Source organism: Panthera onca, chromosome C1 (assembly GCF_046562875.1).
Source record: "Panthera onca isolate mPanOnc1 chromosome C1, mPanOnc1 haplotype 2, whole genome shotgun sequence".
In the NCBI taxonomy this organism is placed as follows: Eukaryota; Metazoa; Chordata; class Mammalia; order Carnivora; family Felidae; genus Panthera; species Panthera onca.
This window is the reverse complement of record NC_138346.1, coordinates 209,158,408-209,176,514: the sequence shown is the minus strand read 5'-3', so window position 1 is coordinate 209,176,514 and position 18,107 is coordinate 209,158,408. Positions and strand designations below refer to the sequence as shown.

Genomic DNA, 18,107 nt, shown 5'->3' with positions numbered 1-18,107 from the left:
CCTGCTGAAGTATTTTAAAGCCACTCCTAGACACTATGGCTAGTGCCCCTGCATAATTCAGTGTGCATCTCCCCAAAAAATGACTTTCCAAAAGTGCCCCCCAAAAAATGACTTTCTTCACATAGCCACGATGCTCTTATCACCCGTACGAGCAAGGACATAAAATATCTTTTAAAGATACACACGCATGCAAGTAATAAAATACTCATTGTTAACAAGATCAAACACTATAAAGTATATGTGGCTAAAAAAATGAGAGTTCCCTGGGGCGCCTGGGTGACTCAGTAGGTTGAGCTCCCGTCCGACTTCGGCTCAGGTTATGATCTCACTGTTTGTGAGTTCGAGCCCCGCGGCAGGCTCTGTGCGGACAGCTCGGAGCCTGGATCCTGCTTTGGATTCTGTGTCTCCCTCTCTCTCTGCCCCTCCCCCCCCCCTCTCAAAAATAAATATTAAAATTTCTTATTTTTTTTTCAACTTTTTTTTTTTTTTTTTTTTTTGGGACAGAGAGAGACAGAGCATGAACGGGGGAGGGGCAGAGAGAGAGGGAGACACAGAATCAGAAACAGGCTCCAGGCTCCGAGCCATCAGCCCAGAGCCTGACACGGGGCTCGAACTCACGGACTGCGAGATCGTGACCTGGCTGAAGTCAGACGCTTAACCGACTGCGCCACCCAGGCGCCCCTAAAATTTTTTAAATAAAAATGAGAGTTCCCTATCCTCACCCCTAAACCTGACTCTTAACACGTGTTCATCGTTAACGATTCGCTCTGTGTTCTTCGTCACTTGTCTCTGTGCGTGGCGTGCACGTCTTCAGCTTTCCCAGTGGTTTCTCCCACGGAATCCTATACCCGACACCCCTTTCTGTATTTATCCGGCTCCTCCTCGATCTTGTCCACAGCTGCGTGGTATTCCAAAGCGTGGATGTGCTATAACACATCCAGTGCCCTGAACATCCCGTTGTTCTGATTTTGCAACAGTACAGGCGCCTCGAGGGCACGGGCCTTGCTCCCAGTTTGCTCCTGAGTCTAGAACCATGCCCTGTCGGTGCCGAGGAGGTGCCCTGTAAATATTAGTTCAATGACCGGATAAAGAACCAGCGGACACCCTTGTACGTGTATTTATACGTACAGATTTCCGTCAACTCCTGGCCACGGGGTTGCTCGCTTAGGAGTAGACGGGACTTTGTGAGAGGTTGCCAGATCGTCCTGCGGAAGGTCTGAACAGCCATCTCAGAAAGGAGCGGCCTCTCCCCGGGCTGTGCCCACACTGGGTATCGAGCTCCTGTCGCTCCTTTGCCGGCGGGAGGGCAGAGGTGGGGGCTGCGGTCTGGCTTGAGGCTCTTTGGGGAGGTTGGCGCGGCGGCTTCTTCTTGCGCCCCTGGTGCTCTGCGGGCCCACCTGGGAGTCATGGCCATCCCTTCCGTCCCCGCCCAGGTCCCGAGGACTCGTGCGAGGCCTACAGGCATGTGCTGGGCCAGAACAAGGTGTCGTACGAGGTGCCCCGCTTCCACGGTGACGAGGAGCGCTTCTTCGTGGAGGGGCTCTCCTTCCCTGACGCCAGCTTCACGGGGCTTGTGTCCTTCCACGTCACCCTGCTGGACGACTCCAACGAGGTAGGGGTGGCCAAGGAGGAGGGGGGGGGGAACAGGGCTCCGTCCTGGGGGGGAGGGGCTCCGCTGGCATGAAGGGTCCCAGACCTCTCCACCACCCTGCGGTGCCTCTCTAGAAACTAAGAGGTGCCAGCGGCTTGCCCAGGGTCCACGTGGTCCTTGACTCAGCCGGGCCTCTGGATTCCAAGGCCGGCGCTCTTCCCCTTCTGCTCCTCCCCCTCTGCAGGATTTCTCCGAGTCCCCGATCTTCACTGACACCGTGGTGTTCCGTGTGGCGCCCTGGATTATGACGCCCAGCACCCTGCCGCCCCTGGAGGTATACGTGTGCCGGTGAGTGTGTGTGTGTGTGTGGGGGGGGGGGGGTGGGGCAGCAGGTGTCCTTCTGACCCCGGAGGCCCCTCTGGTCTCCAGACCTGGCTGTGTCCTGAGCCCCTCTCCCTGGGCTTGTCTGCAGCGTGGGGAACAACACGTGTTTTGTGGACGCCGTGGCGGAGCTGGCCAGGAAGGCTGGCTGCAAGCTGACCATCTGCCCGCAGAACGAGAACCGCGATGACCGCTGGATCCAGGTACCATGGACAGCGTCTTGGAGGTTGAGGCTGGCGTATCCCGAGCGGGGGTGGGAGGAGGTCACTTACGAATTCTTAGAGGGACCTGGGGGCTGTGAGTGTCCTCCCCAGGGCGCTCCTTTTTCTCCTTCTAGACCTAGAGCTCTCTCCTTCTCTCCAGAACTTTCCGGAGACCCAGGCACACCCTGACACTAGACTGAACTCCCATTCGCCCACAGGATGTGGGCTGGGCACGGGGCTGGCCCTGAAGGGGATGGCGGGGGTGTGGGACACACTCCCTGCCCTCAGCAGCCTGGTCCTGTGGTTCCCCACGGGAGGCAGCTCTGTCCCCCTAGGGACATGTGGCAGCATCTGGGCGAATGTGGGGCTGTCACACCCAGGGTGGAGGTGCTACTGTCTTCTAGTGGGTGGAGCTCAGAGATGCTGCTAAGCATCCTGCAGGGAATACACAAGAAAGAATGATCCGGCCTTGAGTGTCAGTTGTGCTGCGGCTGAGAAGCCCTGATGTGGTGAATTATTGCAACAAAGCCCCCGTTCCCGTAGCTGAAGGTGCAGCGGGGATGGGGGTGGGGTGGGGGGCGGGGCAGGGTCGGCCAAGTGCCAGAGGGTTTGGGGGGTGGTGGCATCACCTCTGTCTGGGGGATGGATAAAGACCTCCCAGAGGAGGGACACCTGGGCGGGACCGGATGGGCAATGAGTGCTGCCGTTTATCAAGCGCTTATGGGGGGGGGGGTCATGCGTGGTATCCTTTTCACCTTCTCGACACCTCCCTGCTGTCACCCACCTGAGGAACCCTCGGGGGGCAAATGCCCAGAGCCACAGAGCTGGTAAGGGCCGTGCCGGGGTTCCGCGATGCTGGTCCTCAGACCAGCATGTGCAAGGGCCCAGAGAGGGGAGGCACGAGAAAGAATGTCTGGCACTCTTGTGGGCCAGGGCCAAGGTTCTGTGAAGGGAGGCGCTGAAGCGGGAGACCCTGAATGCCAAGCTCAGAAGCTTTCGTGGCTGGAGGGTCCTCCAGTGAGGTGGAAGCTCGGGGCAGGAGTCTGGAGCAAGATGCGCTGGGTTTGGAGCCCGGCTGTGCCACTGACTAGCTGTGTGCCCTTGGACAATAATTAGACCTCTCTGGTCCTCGCTTTCCTCATCTGTCACATGGGAAACAATAGTGCCTCTGTGCAGGTGTATGATGAGGATTCCTGGAATTAATATTTATAAGGAGCTTAGAGCAGGGCCAGGTACGTACCAGTGAGCTTCTCACCGGATATAGAGTTCATTGGTGCTGAGCCACCTCTGCCTCCAGGACCAGAGGGCTTAGGATTGAACTGGGTTGAATGTTGAGCGATCTGAGAAGGAGGCAGATCTCTACCTCCTTGGGTCCCCTCAGCCTTGTCCAGCTGCCAGCCCTTCCTTCACGACTACATGTGGAGGCCAGAGGTGCTGGCTGATGTCCAGTGACTTATTTGTCCAAGTCGGGCCACCCTGAGCTCCTCTCTGTGTCCACTCTGCCCCGATCTGGCACAGGGACACCCCCAGGGTCACATCCACCTTCTCATTCATTCCCTCCTGTCTTGCTGTGTGACCGGAGCAAAAGCGTGCCCTCTCTGAGCCTCCAGCCCCTCCTCCAGCCAGCAGGCATCATACACCCCTACCCTCCTCACCCCGAAGGGCAAGGCAGGCCTGAGACGAAGGACCCACACGAACAGTCTTCTCCAAGGTTCTCGGTGCCAAACGAGCGCGGATTGTCCACATGGCGTCTCTCTCGTTCGCAGGACGAGATGGAACTGGGCTATGTTGAGGCGCCACACAAGACCTTCCCGGTGGTCTTTGACTCCCCCAGGAATGGAGAACTACAGGACTTCCCTTACAAAAGGATCCTGGTGAGTGTCAGGCCGCAGGCTGCTGCCCGGCTCTGAGGGCTGAGGGACATTACCCAAGAGCCACACTGGGGTGTAGGGCGTAGGGTCTAGGGGGCTGCACTGGGAACCACGTTCTTTAGGGACAGGAGTGACCAGAAAAAAATACGAGAGATGCCCAGTTACATTTGAATTTCAGATAAGCAACGAGTAACCTTTTGTACCAAGCATCGCACGGGACCTAGTTATACTAAAAGTGTATTTGTTTATCGGAAATTCAAATGTAACTGGGCATCCCGTATTTTTATTTCCTAAATCCGGTGGCCCTAGGTAAGGGGGTGGGGGGCGGGCAGTGCCGTTGTTAAGAACACAGGCTCTACAATCAGAACAACCCGGCTCGGTTACTCATATGCATGTGACTTTTCATGAGTCACCTCCCCGTGCTGAGTCTCAGTTTCTTCATCAGCAAAAATGATCTTTTTTTTTTTTTTTTTTTTTTTTTAATTTATTTATTTTTGGGACAGAGAGAGACAGAGCATGAACGGGGGAGGGGCAGAGAGAGAGGGAGACACAGAATCGGAAACAGGCTCCAGGCTCCGAGCCATCGGCCCAGAGCCTGACGCGGGGCTCAAACTCACGAACCGCGAGATCGTGACCTGGCTGAAGTCGGACGCTTAACCGACTGCGCCACCCAGGCGCCCCAACAAAAATGATCTTATAGCCCTGGCCTCACAGGTTTCCCAACATAGGACCCTGCGCGTGTGTGAAATATTGAACAGCTCAGGGGGCGCCTGGGTGGCTCTGTCGGTTGAGCGTCCGACTTCGGCCCAGGTCATGATCTCGCAGTTCGTGAGTTCAAGCCCCGTTTTGGGCTCCGTGCTGACAGCTCAGAGCCTGGAGCCTGCTTCCGATTCTGTGTCTCCCTCTCCCTCTGTCCCTCCCCAGCTCATGCTCTGTCTCTCTAGCTCTCAAAAATAAATAAAAACATTAAAAAAATATATTGAATAGGTCAGACTGAGTCTTAGACTCAGTATTTCCATCTGAAGAACGGGCAGCCACTTCCTGCCCCATCCTCAAGGAGCTCAGAGCCCAGCAAGGTGGTTCAAGCTCTTTCTGGTGACCCCCACCGCTGGCCTGACTCCGTTCCCCTCGCCAGGGTCCAGATTTCGGCTATGTGACACGGGAACCACAAGACAGCTCTGTGAGTGGCCTGGACTCCTTCGGGAACCTGGAGGTCAGCCCCCCAGTGGTGGCCAATGGGAAAGAGTACCCCCTGGGGCGGATCCTCATCGGGGGCAACCTGCCTGGGTGAGAGAGGAGCAGGGAGAGGTGTTCCTGGGGCGGAGGGCGGCGACGGTGGCTGGGGTGGTGAGGGACCATTCTGTTCCTGGGAGAGAACCAGAATGGAAAGATAAAATTCTAGTTCTAGATGTGGGGATGGTGGCTCAGCAGGCTGTTCACCAGACACTGTCCACGCTTCACCCTGGGGAGTTTGAAAAGGCCAAACTGGGCGTAGACCGAAGAGACCATTCAGTCCAGCCTTTTCATTTCATAAGTGAGCCCAGAGAGGGTGAATGACCTGGTACAGGCCACACAGAATGCACAGTTAGGACGTAACTTAGGTCTTCTGATTCTGAAAATAGACGATACTGCTAATACAATCTATTAATTAATAGTTATGGAAGAAGAAGCCTCAAGTCTCAACAGTCCTGGGGAAATTCTATTTCAAGAGCTTGTTCATACTATGATGTAAATGACTACTATCAGGTATTTTCCTGAGAACAGGAGAAGGAAGGAATAGGACATGGAAAACGAGATGTCCAAAAAAAAAAAAGCAAGAAAAGAAAACGAGATGTCATACCACACACACACACACACACACACACACACAGAATAACAGATTATTTGTTGTTCCACATGTGACAGAGATACGGATGTGAAAGAAAAGGAATGATGTGGTAATGGTTATTGGCTGCGGCATTGACCAAGACATCGGGCCAACCAAATTCAACGAAGCAGTTAGGACAGACTTGAGGTCAAATAACAGGTGAAGCAAGAGGCTTTGGAGGGGACTAACTGTCCTCAGCACGGGATCCCACAGAAAGAGGAAGTTTGGGCCATGCCAGTAGATACTTCTGCAGAAGGACAAACGAAGAACGGGGTTTACGTTCGTGAGCATAAGAGGCTGGGGCTGTGAGGCCTCTTGGGGTGACCTTGTCCACCTTTCTTCCCACTGATGTGCAGGAAGGTGAGGCCCCAGCAAGAGAGACCCAAGTTAAACTCAAAGAAGAGCCGCCTGGCCAGAGGGCACGGGGTAGGGTTGGGTATCAGGCTCTTGGAGAACGTGAGCGTGGGTCTGAGGGCGGCTCGGAGCGTGTGCCTGGATGGCAAGACCTGGTGGGTCACCCGCCGGGTGACTGGGACCGAGCTGTCCTGCCCCTGCACAAGAGCTCACCCCGAGCAGAATTGAAAGAATACGTGCTTGTTGTCTTTCCTGCTTACAAAACGGTACGTGTCTTTTTGTTTAAAACAACAATCAGACCTTGCGGGCCACCTGGGTGGCTCAGTTGGCTAAACGTCCGGCTCTTGGCTCCGGCTCAGGTCATGATCATACAGTTCATGAGTTCGAGCCCCCGCGTCGGGCTCTGTGTCGGCAGCGTGGTCTGCTCGGGACTCTCTCTCTCTCTCTCCGCCCCTCCCCTGCACTCTCTCTCTCTCTCTCTCTCTCTCTCAAAATAAATACAATTTTAAAAACTCAGATATTGCAGAAACCTTGAACTCTTTCATTCCATTCCTGCATAGACTTTTTAAAGTGAAACAACTCTTTTTAACCCCTCGGGCCGCAGGTCCAGTGGCCGCCGGGTCACGCAGGTGGTGAGGGACTTCCTCCACGCGCAGAGGGTGCAGCCCCCAGTGGAGCTCTTTGTGGACTGGTTGGCCGTGGGCCACGTGGATGAGTTTCTGAGCTTTGTCCCTGCCCCCGACGGGAAGGTAAGGAGCGGGGTTACCGGCCTGTCCCCGGGTGTCTGAGTCAAAGGATGAGCTCCAGGAGGCCAGGGGAGCTCAGGCGCGTCTGCCCTCTCCACACAGGGCTTCCGGATGCTCCTGGCCAGTCCTGGCGCCTGCTTCAAGCTCTTCCAGGAGAAGCAGAAGTGGGGCCACGGCAGGGCCCTCCTGTTCAAAGGGGTTGTCGGTAAGCACCAGGGCCGTGTCCCTCAGCCCAGCCTTCCTGCCCCCTCACCTAAAGCAGGACACGTCATCGGGCTTGAGAGAGGGATGGAAAATTCTAGAGCAGGGCTGTCCCCTAAACCTCAAGAGCCTCACTGCCACTGCGCGCCTTGCCCCACCAGCCCCCACTGCCCGGGGCTGGGGCGGAGATGTGGCCAGCTTCATGGGTGCGTGACCAGTGTCACCGGACAGGGCCCTCCCCGCAGAAGGTTTAATGCTCTGCTCTCACTCTCTTGAAATTCTTAATAATCTGTGCCTTGTGTGTGAATCCTCCTGCTGCCTCCCAGGGATGAGATCCCTCTGTACCCACCTTCGCTCCCCGGAGCCCCGGCCTACCGGGCCTCCCCCTCCCTGCCCCTGCCCACTGATGGCTGCAGCAGGAGCCTGGGAGTGGGCAGGCCTGGATGCACATGCCCCTTGGCATCTGGGAGGGGGGTGCTGGCATTAACTGTCCCTGTCCTGGACTAGCAGTGCCACAGGGGATGTGGTGGGCAGCTTGGAAGGGTGAGCCTCCTGTCCACCACGCAGAGGCTGCCCTGGCCCTTGGAGAGCACCTGTTGGCCATGGCTCGGGATGGTGGGCCTGTGGGAAGGGAAGCTGTCTGGCTCCGTCTGTGGCTCACAGGCTGGGATGTGTGGCAGCACGTGTGAAGTTCCAGGTGGGGCTCCCAGTGCTGCCGCGAGGGTCCGTGCCCACCACGCAGGCGTCCCATAGCCGAGGGAGCGCCACATCCGATAGCAAGTAAAAAACCGACACGCAGGGCGCCTGGGTGGCTCCGTCGGTGGAGCGTCCGACTTCAGCTTGGGTCACGATCTCGCGGTTCGTGGGTTCGAGCCCCGCGATGGGCTCTGTGCTGACAGCTCGGAGCCTGGAGCCCGCTTCGGATTCTGTGTCTCCCTCTCTGCTCCTCCCCTGCTCATATTCTGTCTCTCTCTCAAAAGTAAATAAAGATAAAAACAAAACAACAAAAAAAAAACACCCCACCTGCTAGGGCAGGAGGGAGACCGCGGAGGAAAGCCAAAGTTATATTTTAGTACTTTTGGTGATACTTTTTTTCCTCTGCTCTTTGAGCAAAGGGCCCCGCATTTGCATTTTGCTTAGAAGGAGCTCTGAGAGAGCTTGCTGGCGTGGGCCACAGTGGATGGGCAAGCTTTTTGGCTCAAATTCCTTTCCCCACCAAGACCGCGTGGCTCCTAGAGGGGCCTTCCTCTCTGACAGGGTCCCTGGGGGTCTCGGGGCAAAAACCTTTGGCTGGGGGGCAGGGGTGGATCATAGATTTTCTTGGCCTCGTAGGTGGTAAATGATATCCTGGGCCAAACCTACCTCCAAGAGAAAAGCTTCTGCAGAACTCAGAAGCGCTCAGGTAGAACTTTCCAGTCCGTTTCTTTGCATTTTAAGATCCTCATCCCCTTCCCGCCACCACCCCGGAGCCCCAGCCGTGAGACGAAAGAAATAGTCTTCCCCGCCCCGTTGTTCCCATAGGGACCATGGTTAATGCCTCTGAGCCCAAACCTTAAAAAGCCTCAAATCCAGGTGTTATGTACCAGGTGGAGGCAAGACCATGTTTATCTTTCCTGGAAGGACCACACTGACCGTGAACGAGACCCAGGAACGGGCCGAGTGGTTACTCCAGCCGCCCAGCTAGGAAGGAGACTGCGGGCGTTCACAGCCGTCAGGCCACCCGCAGCCACCGTGCTGCCCCATCCTGTGGAGCAGTGGCCGTGGAGGCCCAGCACAGCTCGTCAGTCACCCCCCCGTGTCCCACGCCCCAGGCCACACTCCATGCCCTTTCCCCTGCTGACCTCACAGATTACTGTCCCCTCCCGCTACATACCCAAGAACATGGGGAAGTCGGGGAAGTCACTGGCCCAGGAGGCTCAGCAAGAACGCGACGGAGCTGGGACCGGACCCCAGCTGGCTGACCCCAAGCTGGGCCTCTGGGAAGCCCCTTTGCCAGGCGGTCGCCTTGTGGAGGGCAGGGACAGGGTCCAGTGGTGTCCATCGGGGCTGGCACTGATGGGCAGGTGGGTGACCGGCCCCACTACCGCCCCTTGGTGAAAGGAGTCGCCACCCAGTGCCCTGGAACAGGTGGGCATTTCCAGTAAAAGTCATCACCACTTCCCGTGCCCTCAAAGAAAGGTCTAAAGTGCACGGTGCTGTGGTCGCCTGTCCCTCCCACCCCTCCCACGCCCAGGCTCGCACAGTGGCCAGGCTGAGCTCTGCTGGGTGGTGCCTACCCAGTGTCCAGAAAGACCAGAGAGCTGGTCTCACAAGACCAGTAGCTGTGAACTTGGCCTCTGCCCGGCTGCCTCCCAGAGCAGGTGACCCTCACCGCTGGCACTGTTCCTGCCCCTCGTCTAGTGTCGGTCTCTCCCTCACAGGTGACAAGCAGATCAACACCGTCTCCATCAACCAGGTCCTCTCCAATGCAAACCTCATCAGCTACAACAAGTTTGTGCAGGTACAGGGCCAAGGGCTGTGAGCGGAAGGTGGGCGTGGCTGGGGACAGCAACGGGGACAGAGTCTGAGGCTCGGGGTCTGTGAAAGCCCAGGCTGGAACTGGCCCAGACAGAGGGGCTCCAATCCCTCCTCTGCCCCTGGAGAAATGAAGGGTAAGCTGTGTGCATGTGGGAAGGACGTGCATTCAGGCAGAGGGAACAGCCCACACGATGGCCTTGATGTAGAATGCAGGGGCATGGACTGTCTGGGGACAAGCCAGGGGGTTGTGGAGTGAGGGGAGGCTGGGTCATCAAGTGATGGAGGGGACCACAAGGACTTTGGCTATGGCTCAGAGATATGAGGCCGCCAGGGGATTTGGGCAGAGGAGGGACCCGATCTGATTTATGCTTTGAAAGAATCTCTCTGCTGTTGTGTTGACAATATAGCAATATTTCATAGCAGGGGTGGGTGGGGTGACATCAGATCCCAGCAGGAAATGCTTCAAGCTGGATAACGGTGGAACAGCTTTACCAAGGGAATATTTACAAAGGCACAGGCAGGATTGGAGGAAGTCAGTAAGGGACTGTGCAGTGTCCCCAGGCTAAGGGGAGGGGAGCTGTGGTGACACCTAGACCTGAAGGAATTAGTTGGGGGGGGGGTACTGGAACTGGGATGGGATGGGTCACCATGAAAAGAGGGCTGTGAGACAGGAGCTGTGACCGTCCTGGCCAGCCTGCAGTGACCTGGCAGTGAGGTAGGTGCAGGAGCAAATATCCCAACTGCACTCTATCACCCCCACCTCCTGTCAGTGCCCCATTGGCTGAATCCGACCAGAAGCCAGAGGGCATGGGAGCCCCTGATTGCCAAGGACCAGCCTCCCAAGGCACAGAGCAGGGGAGAAGGGTACATAGGGGTTCCGGAAGGACAAACAGAATACCCACGCACTCTCTTCTAAGAAGCAAATGCCAAGACGGGGTTCAACATGCAGAGATCCTTTTAGGGACAGTGCCTGTCCCCGAGAAAGGGGAAGGGAGCTGGAGGGACCTGGGAGAGCAGACCCTGAGTGGGGGGGGGGGGGTGGTGCAGAGGGGAGGAAGGCCGAGGGGGGCATCCTGTACTGCCGTGCAGTCTCAGACAAGTTTAGCAAAGCCGTGGAGGTTTCCCCAAGCTGCTGTTGGCCAGCAGAGGAGTCCCCTGTCTCCCAGAAATAGTTTGCCTTAGTGTCCTTGTTGTACTCGCCATTGGCTGTTAGCAACTGGAGGGAGGTGTGGCCTCGGGCGGGAACAAAGGAAGGGTTTCAGAGGGGCAGCAAGGCCCTTGGTCAAGTCTACTAACGCAGCTGGAGGTCATTATGATGGTTGCCACGCGGCCCCAAAGCAGATGCAGCAAGGAGACCAATTAGGAAGCCAGGCAGTGGTTGGGGTGGCTGTCACCAGGTGGATGCAGTGGAGGGGATGTGAAGAGGTCACAGTGGGGACAGATTCTAGAGGTGGAGCCCGTGGCACCTGTTGAAAATGGGTGTGAAGGAAGGGGAAAGGAGTCACTGGCACGACAGCATGGCTTCTGGCACAAGCAGCTGGCTGCAATGACAGAGCTGAAGGACCCCGGGGGGGGGGGGGGGCGGCGCCTGGAGGGGGGAGTAGAAATGAAGAGTTTGTCTTTGGACGCGTTCTATCTGATGTGCCAATTAGACATCCAGGCGAAGATGCCAAGTGGTGGTTGTATGTGTAAATCTGAGTTCCGGAAAGAGAACTCTAGAGAGCTCTAGAGAGTGGCTGGGACACAGACATTTGGGAGTTGTCTGTGTCTAGATGGTATTTTCAAGCATGAGGTTGAAGGAGAGCCCCTAAAGCGTGAAAGATCTAGAGAAGGGAAGAGGGCCAAAGATGGAACGCTCTGGAAAACTCTGGAGCTGGCCCAGCGAGTCGGCTGGGCCTGTGAGGGGTGGGACCCAAGGACAGGTACGTTTTGTGTGGAGAGCTGCTCTACGGGCAACTGGGAAGCCTGTCTCCTTAACCAGACATGACCTCTTGGGTTCCCCCCGACGCACGCTGGCAAGGTCTCTCCAACTCTACCCACCCCCCTTAGAGCTGCGTCGACTGGAACCGGGAGGTACTGAAGCGGGAGCTGGGCCTGACTGAGCAGGACATCATCGACATCCCTCAGCTCTTCAAGATTGAGAGGAGAAAGGCAGTGGCCTTCTTCCCTGACTTGGTGAGGCCCCTGTTCATGACTTAAATCTGTTTCATCAGATTAAGCTCCACGCTTCTGCTCCCCAGAGGGGCAAGACATTTGGTTGCTGCCGTGTTTGGGATTACGGTGACTGATGGGGGTGGCAGAGAGAATCAGGGGTCCCATGATGGGCCCCAGGAGGGCTCTAGTTGGCTGACTGTCCTGGCCACTATGGAATGTTCATTGGCGAAGCCCTTCGTTCAGGGGCCATCAGGGAAGGGCCCTTCACTTCCCCCAGGGACCTACATGATATTTGTGGAGTGAACCAATGATCGCATGAGGTCGTGTGTGCCCCGCAGTGCAGGTCAGCTGAAAGCTCAGATGTCCCTTGTGTTCTCTCTCTGAGCCCGCAGCTGTACCCCCATCCCCCATATATTTAGGGTACACTGTTAGAGACACAGAAACGATTAAGTCTGCTTGCTGCTTTCAAGGAGGGAGTCTGATCTAGTGAGAGAGAAACTCTCTCCACCTCTCTTAGGGCATACCCCAATGATGTCTTTTGTATAATAAAACCAAGTGGCAGTTGAGAGGTGGGACAAAGCACTTCCAGCCTGAGAGGTAGGACTGGCAATCCAAGAAGGCTTCGTGGAAGCAGTGGTCTTCCGTTGAGTCCTGAGGGCTTTGCCTCTGGACTAGGTAGACTGCTGGGGCCCCACCCCATGTGTCCTGATTGAGCAGGTCCAAGGCAGGGCCTGAGACACTGCTGCTCCTCTAACCAGCACCCAGGTGGCGCTCAGGCTGCTCTCCGGGGACCACACTTTGAGTAGCGTGGCTGTAGATGACCCAGCTCCCCTCCCCTCCCCTCCTGTCACTCCCCTCCTCCAGCCCCCATCCACCTCCACCCCCCCCCCCCCCCCACAGAGGAACTCAGCTCACTCATCATCAGGGCCTCGCTGGGGTCCTGTCCACACCACCCTTGCTTCATCTCCCCCATCTCCCTTCCCCTTTCTGGCTGACCTTTCGCCCTCCTCGATTTCCCCATTTGCAAAACTCAGTTTTCCCTCCTTTCATGTTTAAGGCAGGCTTGCAATTATGCAAGTGCCTCTGGTGCTTGCAAGACACGGGGCCACGGGAGCCGGCTTCGGCCAGAGCAGGAGGTCTAATGCAAGGATGCCATGAAAGCTGAGGGCAGGGATGGCTGCAGTGGCGGCTTCAGGAGGGCCTGGGACCATCTCTCATCTCTGCGTCTCCATCATCCGCTCCCTCCCCCTTCCCTTGCCCCAGCTTGGCTTCCTTTGCTTCTCTGTTCCTGGGGAGGAATATAAACATACACAGAGATACAGAGGTAGGCAGAGATCTACCCAGCCGGCCCACTCGGGTCATCTTCAAACACGAGAGAGAGAGAGAATCTGATTGGTCCAGCGTGGGTCAGATGTCTGCCCTGGTCCAATCAGCTCCAACGTAGGAAGCTGGGCTTCTGCGGCACAAACATGGCCGCGGCCACGATCCACCAGTGAGGAGGGCGGTCGCTGGGATTGAAATAAGCTGTCCCTGGGAGCTCAGCGGTTGCTCCCTTGGCAATGCACAGCTGGCCAGAGTTCTCCCCCACCGCGGTGCTTCTCCCCTGCGTGCAAGAGTGAGGAGCTGTTTTCAGGGTCGCCTGGAAGACAGACGCAGGTCCGGCCAGGTATGGTGCAGGTGTTGACATGGAGCCGATGAGGAAGTGTCGCCCCTGACCCGGGACCCCTATTCTTCGCAGGTGAACATGTTGGTGCTGGGGAAGCACCTGGGCATCCCCAAGCCCTTCGGGCCCATCATCAACGGCCGCTGCTGCCTGGAGGAGAAGGTGCGGTCCCTGCTGGAGCCGTTGGGCCTCCACTGCACCTTCATCGACGACTTCACCCCGTACCACATGCTGCACGGGGAGGTGCACTGCGGCACCAACGTGCGCCGGCAGCCCTTCTCCTTCAAGTGGTGGAACATGGTGCCCTGAGCCCATCCCCCCCCCATTGTCGTCTCCCCCTGGGGTGGGACATCGGGGGGCCCTGAACAATAAGCGCCAAGAGACCCCAAGGTTCCAGATAGCACGCCGAGGGTGACTGTCTCTCTCGGAAGCCTTTTCTCTAGAAGTGTTGCAACCCATTTGGTTTTCAGGCTTGATTCTTGTTGGCCTCTCAAGAAGAAAGTCCTCATTTCTTGAAAGCCTCTCATGTGGATCAACAAGACCCATGGGGACTCCTCCAAACTTACCCCTTCTCACCCCCAAATCCTCTGTTTGAGATCTCATGCACTTTGGGGTCTAGAAACATCCATGCATCTCATCTGCCATCTTGGCCTGCGTGTCCTAATGGAGGAAGGACCCACACTTCTGCTTTGGTGTGATTGCCTCTCACCCTGCAGGGGAGCAGCCCTAACGTTAGATCCCTCCACGCAGGAGAGAGTCTACCCATAGCTTCCCCCAGAGGGAAGGAGGTGGGGCATTTGGATCAAGGTGGGATCATCCATCTACCTGCCAAGCTTCTGACCAGATGTTGAACTCTACACCCCACGCAGTGCCCAGCATGAGCTTTCACATAGTTGGTCCTTTCCAGATGTGTCTTGAAGGAATGAATGTTGGCCCTTAGCCTTATCATTGCCCCATCATCTGAATCCAGAAATCTGGCTTTGTGCAAAAACCTCCTGGAATTTCTTGGAGGTGATAGTATGAGTTGGGGGCACTTGGCTGGCTCAGTCGGTGGAGTGTGCCGGGGTTGTGGGTTTGAGCCCCACATAGGGTGTAAAGATTACTTAGAAATACATTTTAAAAGAGAAAGTATGTTGGGAATTCCCGGAGATGGGGAAGCCTGCATGTGCAAGGGTGAGACATGTCCTCCACGGTGCATAGGCTGCTTCCTTGGCCCTGCACCTTGTTCTGCAGGAGGGGAGCCCCTGGTAGAATAGGTCCTAGGCTTTCTGTTGCCCTCTGGCCAACGTTTCCATGTCCTGCTGTGCCTCAGGAGAGGGAGCCCAAAGGGGCAGATCCACTAACATAGCTCACAGCGGGACACTCTGGGAATGAACGGCTCTGAGTGCGAGGGGAGGGGCGAGGGGTGGGAGGTTTTCTCCAGATGTGTGCCAGTTACGCATGTGTCCCATATGGGCCCAGCTGGGTTTCTACCAGTGGCTAATAAATCTGCAGCAACACGAATGGTTTGAGTCCAATTTGGGTCCTTCTTTGGGATTAGAACCTGTCGGTAAGAACAGAGAAGTTGCTTGCAGCCGAAGCGTTTGCTTGCCTGGCCCCTGCAGAATTTGGCGCTGCCAGGCCCAAAGTTTGGTAAGTCGGTGAGTTTGCTCCGTCTTGGCCACAGGATGAGTTAGGGCTGCCACGGGCAGTGATCCAGCCACATACATGCAAGCCCAGGGGTCAAGTGCTAGGCTGCCGGGGCCAAGCGAGTGCGGCAGGGCAAGGGTCTGGGCTGTGGCCGGAAGGTTGCATTGTGAGTGTGGCAATGGGGGAAGCCAAGGTGTGTGCCCTTACCAGAGCGTCCTTCCTGCCCCACAAAAGGCCAGGTGGACTTGTTCTGGAGCCCCAGGAAATCACTCCCTCTGCTCAGCACCCTTCCAACCACCCCCCCCCCCCCACCAAGGTGCAGAACAGAAACACACCCACGCTGGCCCCAGGGCTGGGTTGCTTCTGGGTGGTTAGAGAAGGTGCTCAGCCTCCCCCTCCAAGCCCCCTCCTCGCCACGATTTACTTAGAATCTCTTGAACAGACTCCCAATGCCCCTGTGTGGCCAGATTTTTATCAGAATAAGCCCACCTCCAAGGGAAGCTGGCACAGATTCTGCTGAGAAAATCCTGTTTTGTGAAAGGTGGGGAATGTGGCTTTTCTAGAAGGCAAGTGCTTAGAATTGGGAGAACTGGGGTGAGTTTGCAAGCAGGCTTTTCTCATCACCCCCCCCCCCCCCCGCCCATTGCCAGATGCCCTCAGGTTGGACACAAGACAAAGTCCTGGATGTGGACATCTTTGGGGGGTGGAGGCATGATTCTAATGCCTACCACGGCCAGCTAGCCACCACCCCCCTCCCCAACTGGGCTTTCTGGACTCCGTGAGCTGGGCCACACATGTCCCCTCTGAAATCCAGCTCGGCTGCTCCATAAGAGTCACGGGGTCAGCAGGAGAAAGATGTTACCTGTGGACCCTCCCTTCAGGGCTGGTGCTCAGTCCTGGACCATTGGGGGTACTAGGCTGAGACCCGGGATCCCCTGCGTTCAGGCTGGTGGTTCCTAAGAGCACCAGGGGTTGCTTCATCCAGCCTGAGGACCAGCCCCCGCCTCCCGCCCCAGACAGCTGCCTGTGTTGCACTGCGTGTTCCCTTCCAGGGCCTGGAAACCCCCAGGAGGATGGGGCCCCCGGGCCATTTCCCCCAGAACACGCTATGTTTTCTCCGACACAGAGGTTAGCCTTGACCCTGGGAAGGTCAGGTTGGGTGCTCTAAGGCAGGCTGAAGGCTGCTAGGTTGGGTCAGTTATTTATACCCCAGCAAAAGTCTTCCCAGCACCCTTCTGTATCCCTCATCCCTTCACTCAAAATCTATTCAGGGAGGATCTACTGTTTGCCAGGCAAAATCTCCAACCTCGGGAGTTCACATCTAGGGAGGCAGCAAGTAAGGAGACAGAGATCACTAGAAATGATGGCGAGTGCCATGCAGCGGAGCATGAGGAGCAGAGAAGCGAGGCGGGGGCTGCTTTTGCAAGGTGACAGACTCCTCCCAGCAGAGGAGCTATTTGGGCTGAGGCTGAAGAATGTCACGGATTGGCCAGCGAGGGAACAAGCTTCCGGGCGTGAGGACAGGACGAAGCCCGGAGGTAGGGAAGGGAGGGGAGCGTCTGTGGCATAGCAGGACCAAAAGAAGACCAGGACGGGGTAAGGGTATGGAGTGGGGTGAGTGGGGACGAGGCCCATTTTCCCAGAGCCCTACGGCGCCCATCTCAAAGCACACTGCCCCTCCCCCCACCCCAGGGTCTAGACCTGGGGGTAGACAGGATGGGGGAAGAGTGTGTCCAGACGCTCTGCCCACGCACCCCAGCCCTCGGGCGAAGCAGCGTGGGGCAGCGGAAAGGCCAAGTGCCTCGGAGTCGGACGATCCGACGCTGAACTTGGCACTTCTCGGCTCTGAACCTCTCGGAGTCTGTTTTCTTCTCTGTAAAATGGGGGTCATGATTGTGCCCGCCTCAGAGAGTTCACACGTGGTTTCAGTAAGACGCTCGGCAGCACACCTCCTGGCACATAGTAAGTGCTCAATAAATAATGCCTGCTGTGGTACAACAGACCCTTTTCAGGCCACTGCTAGGTATAGAGCTCCTAACTCCTGCCTTCGTCTTGGGGACGGAGACCCTTTGAGGTCAGATTTGGGAGGAAGGGACGGGAGGGCTGGCCCAGCAACTCTTAACGTGATAGCCCGCTGGTCCCAGCTGCGTGGGATTGACCAGGCTCCGGCCCAGACGGGAAGCGAGGGCCTGTCTTTCCTGTGGGAACCGGCGATGCTCTGTGGCACTGGACCCACCTGACTCGTGCTTTCTTCAGAATTAGGAATCGGTAACTGCAGGGCCTTGGCAGGAGGTTGCCCAACTCTGTGGTCTCCTACGCCTCGGCCGGCAGCCCCGGAGGACGGAGCGTCAGGCTGGGGCAGCTGGGGCTCCGGGATGGCCCGGAAGGAATTCTGGTCAACTGGGTGCATTCAGAAGCCACCGTTTCCTAAACCATCGGCGTCATGGCATGTCTCCCATGGCCTAAGGTCGGCGAGTGTGAGCCGTGTGCCAGCAGGTGCCGTGCACCTGCCACATAACCATCTCGTTTGCACAGCAGGCTGGCAGGTGGTTATATTATCACCCTCACCTTATAGGCAAGGAAACCGAGGCACAGAGACATGCAGGAACTTGCCCGGGTCACAGAGCCCTTAGGTGGAGAGGACAGGTTTGAGTCCAGACGGGGGACCTCCGTAGCCTGGGTTCTTACGCGGCCACGGTACAGATCCTCACCCCATCCGCACGTTAAGAGTCACCCGGGGAGGCTGGAAACTAGCCGGGCAAAGTCTCCGCCCTTGGAAGGTCGGTCTGGACCTTGGGATGTTGCACGAAGCTGCCTGGTGATTCTGACGGGCAGCCAGAGCAGAGCATCAGTGACCCAGGCCATACCGCCTTCCTAAGCCTGCCCGCCCCTGCCCCTGCCTGGTGGCTGTCTCCGCCACCTAGAATCGG

The 18,107-nt window shown here is 57.0% G+C and overlaps 1 protein-coding gene across 1 annotated transcript in view; it reads left to right on the top strand.

The window, feature by feature from the left end:
• The window catches only part of PADI3 (peptidyl arginine deiminase 3), a 31,834-nt gene extending 16,800 nt beyond the window's left edge, over positions 1-15,034 (top strand). Inside the window, exons 7-16 of the mRNA XM_060626117.2 lie at positions 1,434-1,612; positions 1,836-1,939; positions 2,064-2,175; positions 3,942-4,049; positions 5,182-5,333; positions 6,872-7,016; positions 7,116-7,218; positions 9,635-9,714; positions 11,781-11,906; positions 13,624-15,034. Coding sequence (XP_060482100.2) covers positions 1,434-1,612; positions 1,836-1,939; positions 2,064-2,175; positions 3,942-4,049; positions 5,182-5,333; positions 6,872-7,016; positions 7,116-7,218; positions 9,635-9,714; positions 11,781-11,906; positions 13,624-13,857 — 1,343 coding nt within the window. The 3' untranslated portion in view covers positions 13,858-15,034. The remainder of the gene's footprint in view (positions 1-1,433; positions 1,613-1,835; positions 1,940-2,063; positions 2,176-3,941; positions 4,050-5,181; positions 5,334-6,871; positions 7,017-7,115; positions 7,219-9,634; positions 9,715-11,780; positions 11,907-13,623) is intronic.
• The last annotated feature ends 3,073 nt before the right edge of the window (positions 15,035-18,107 follow it).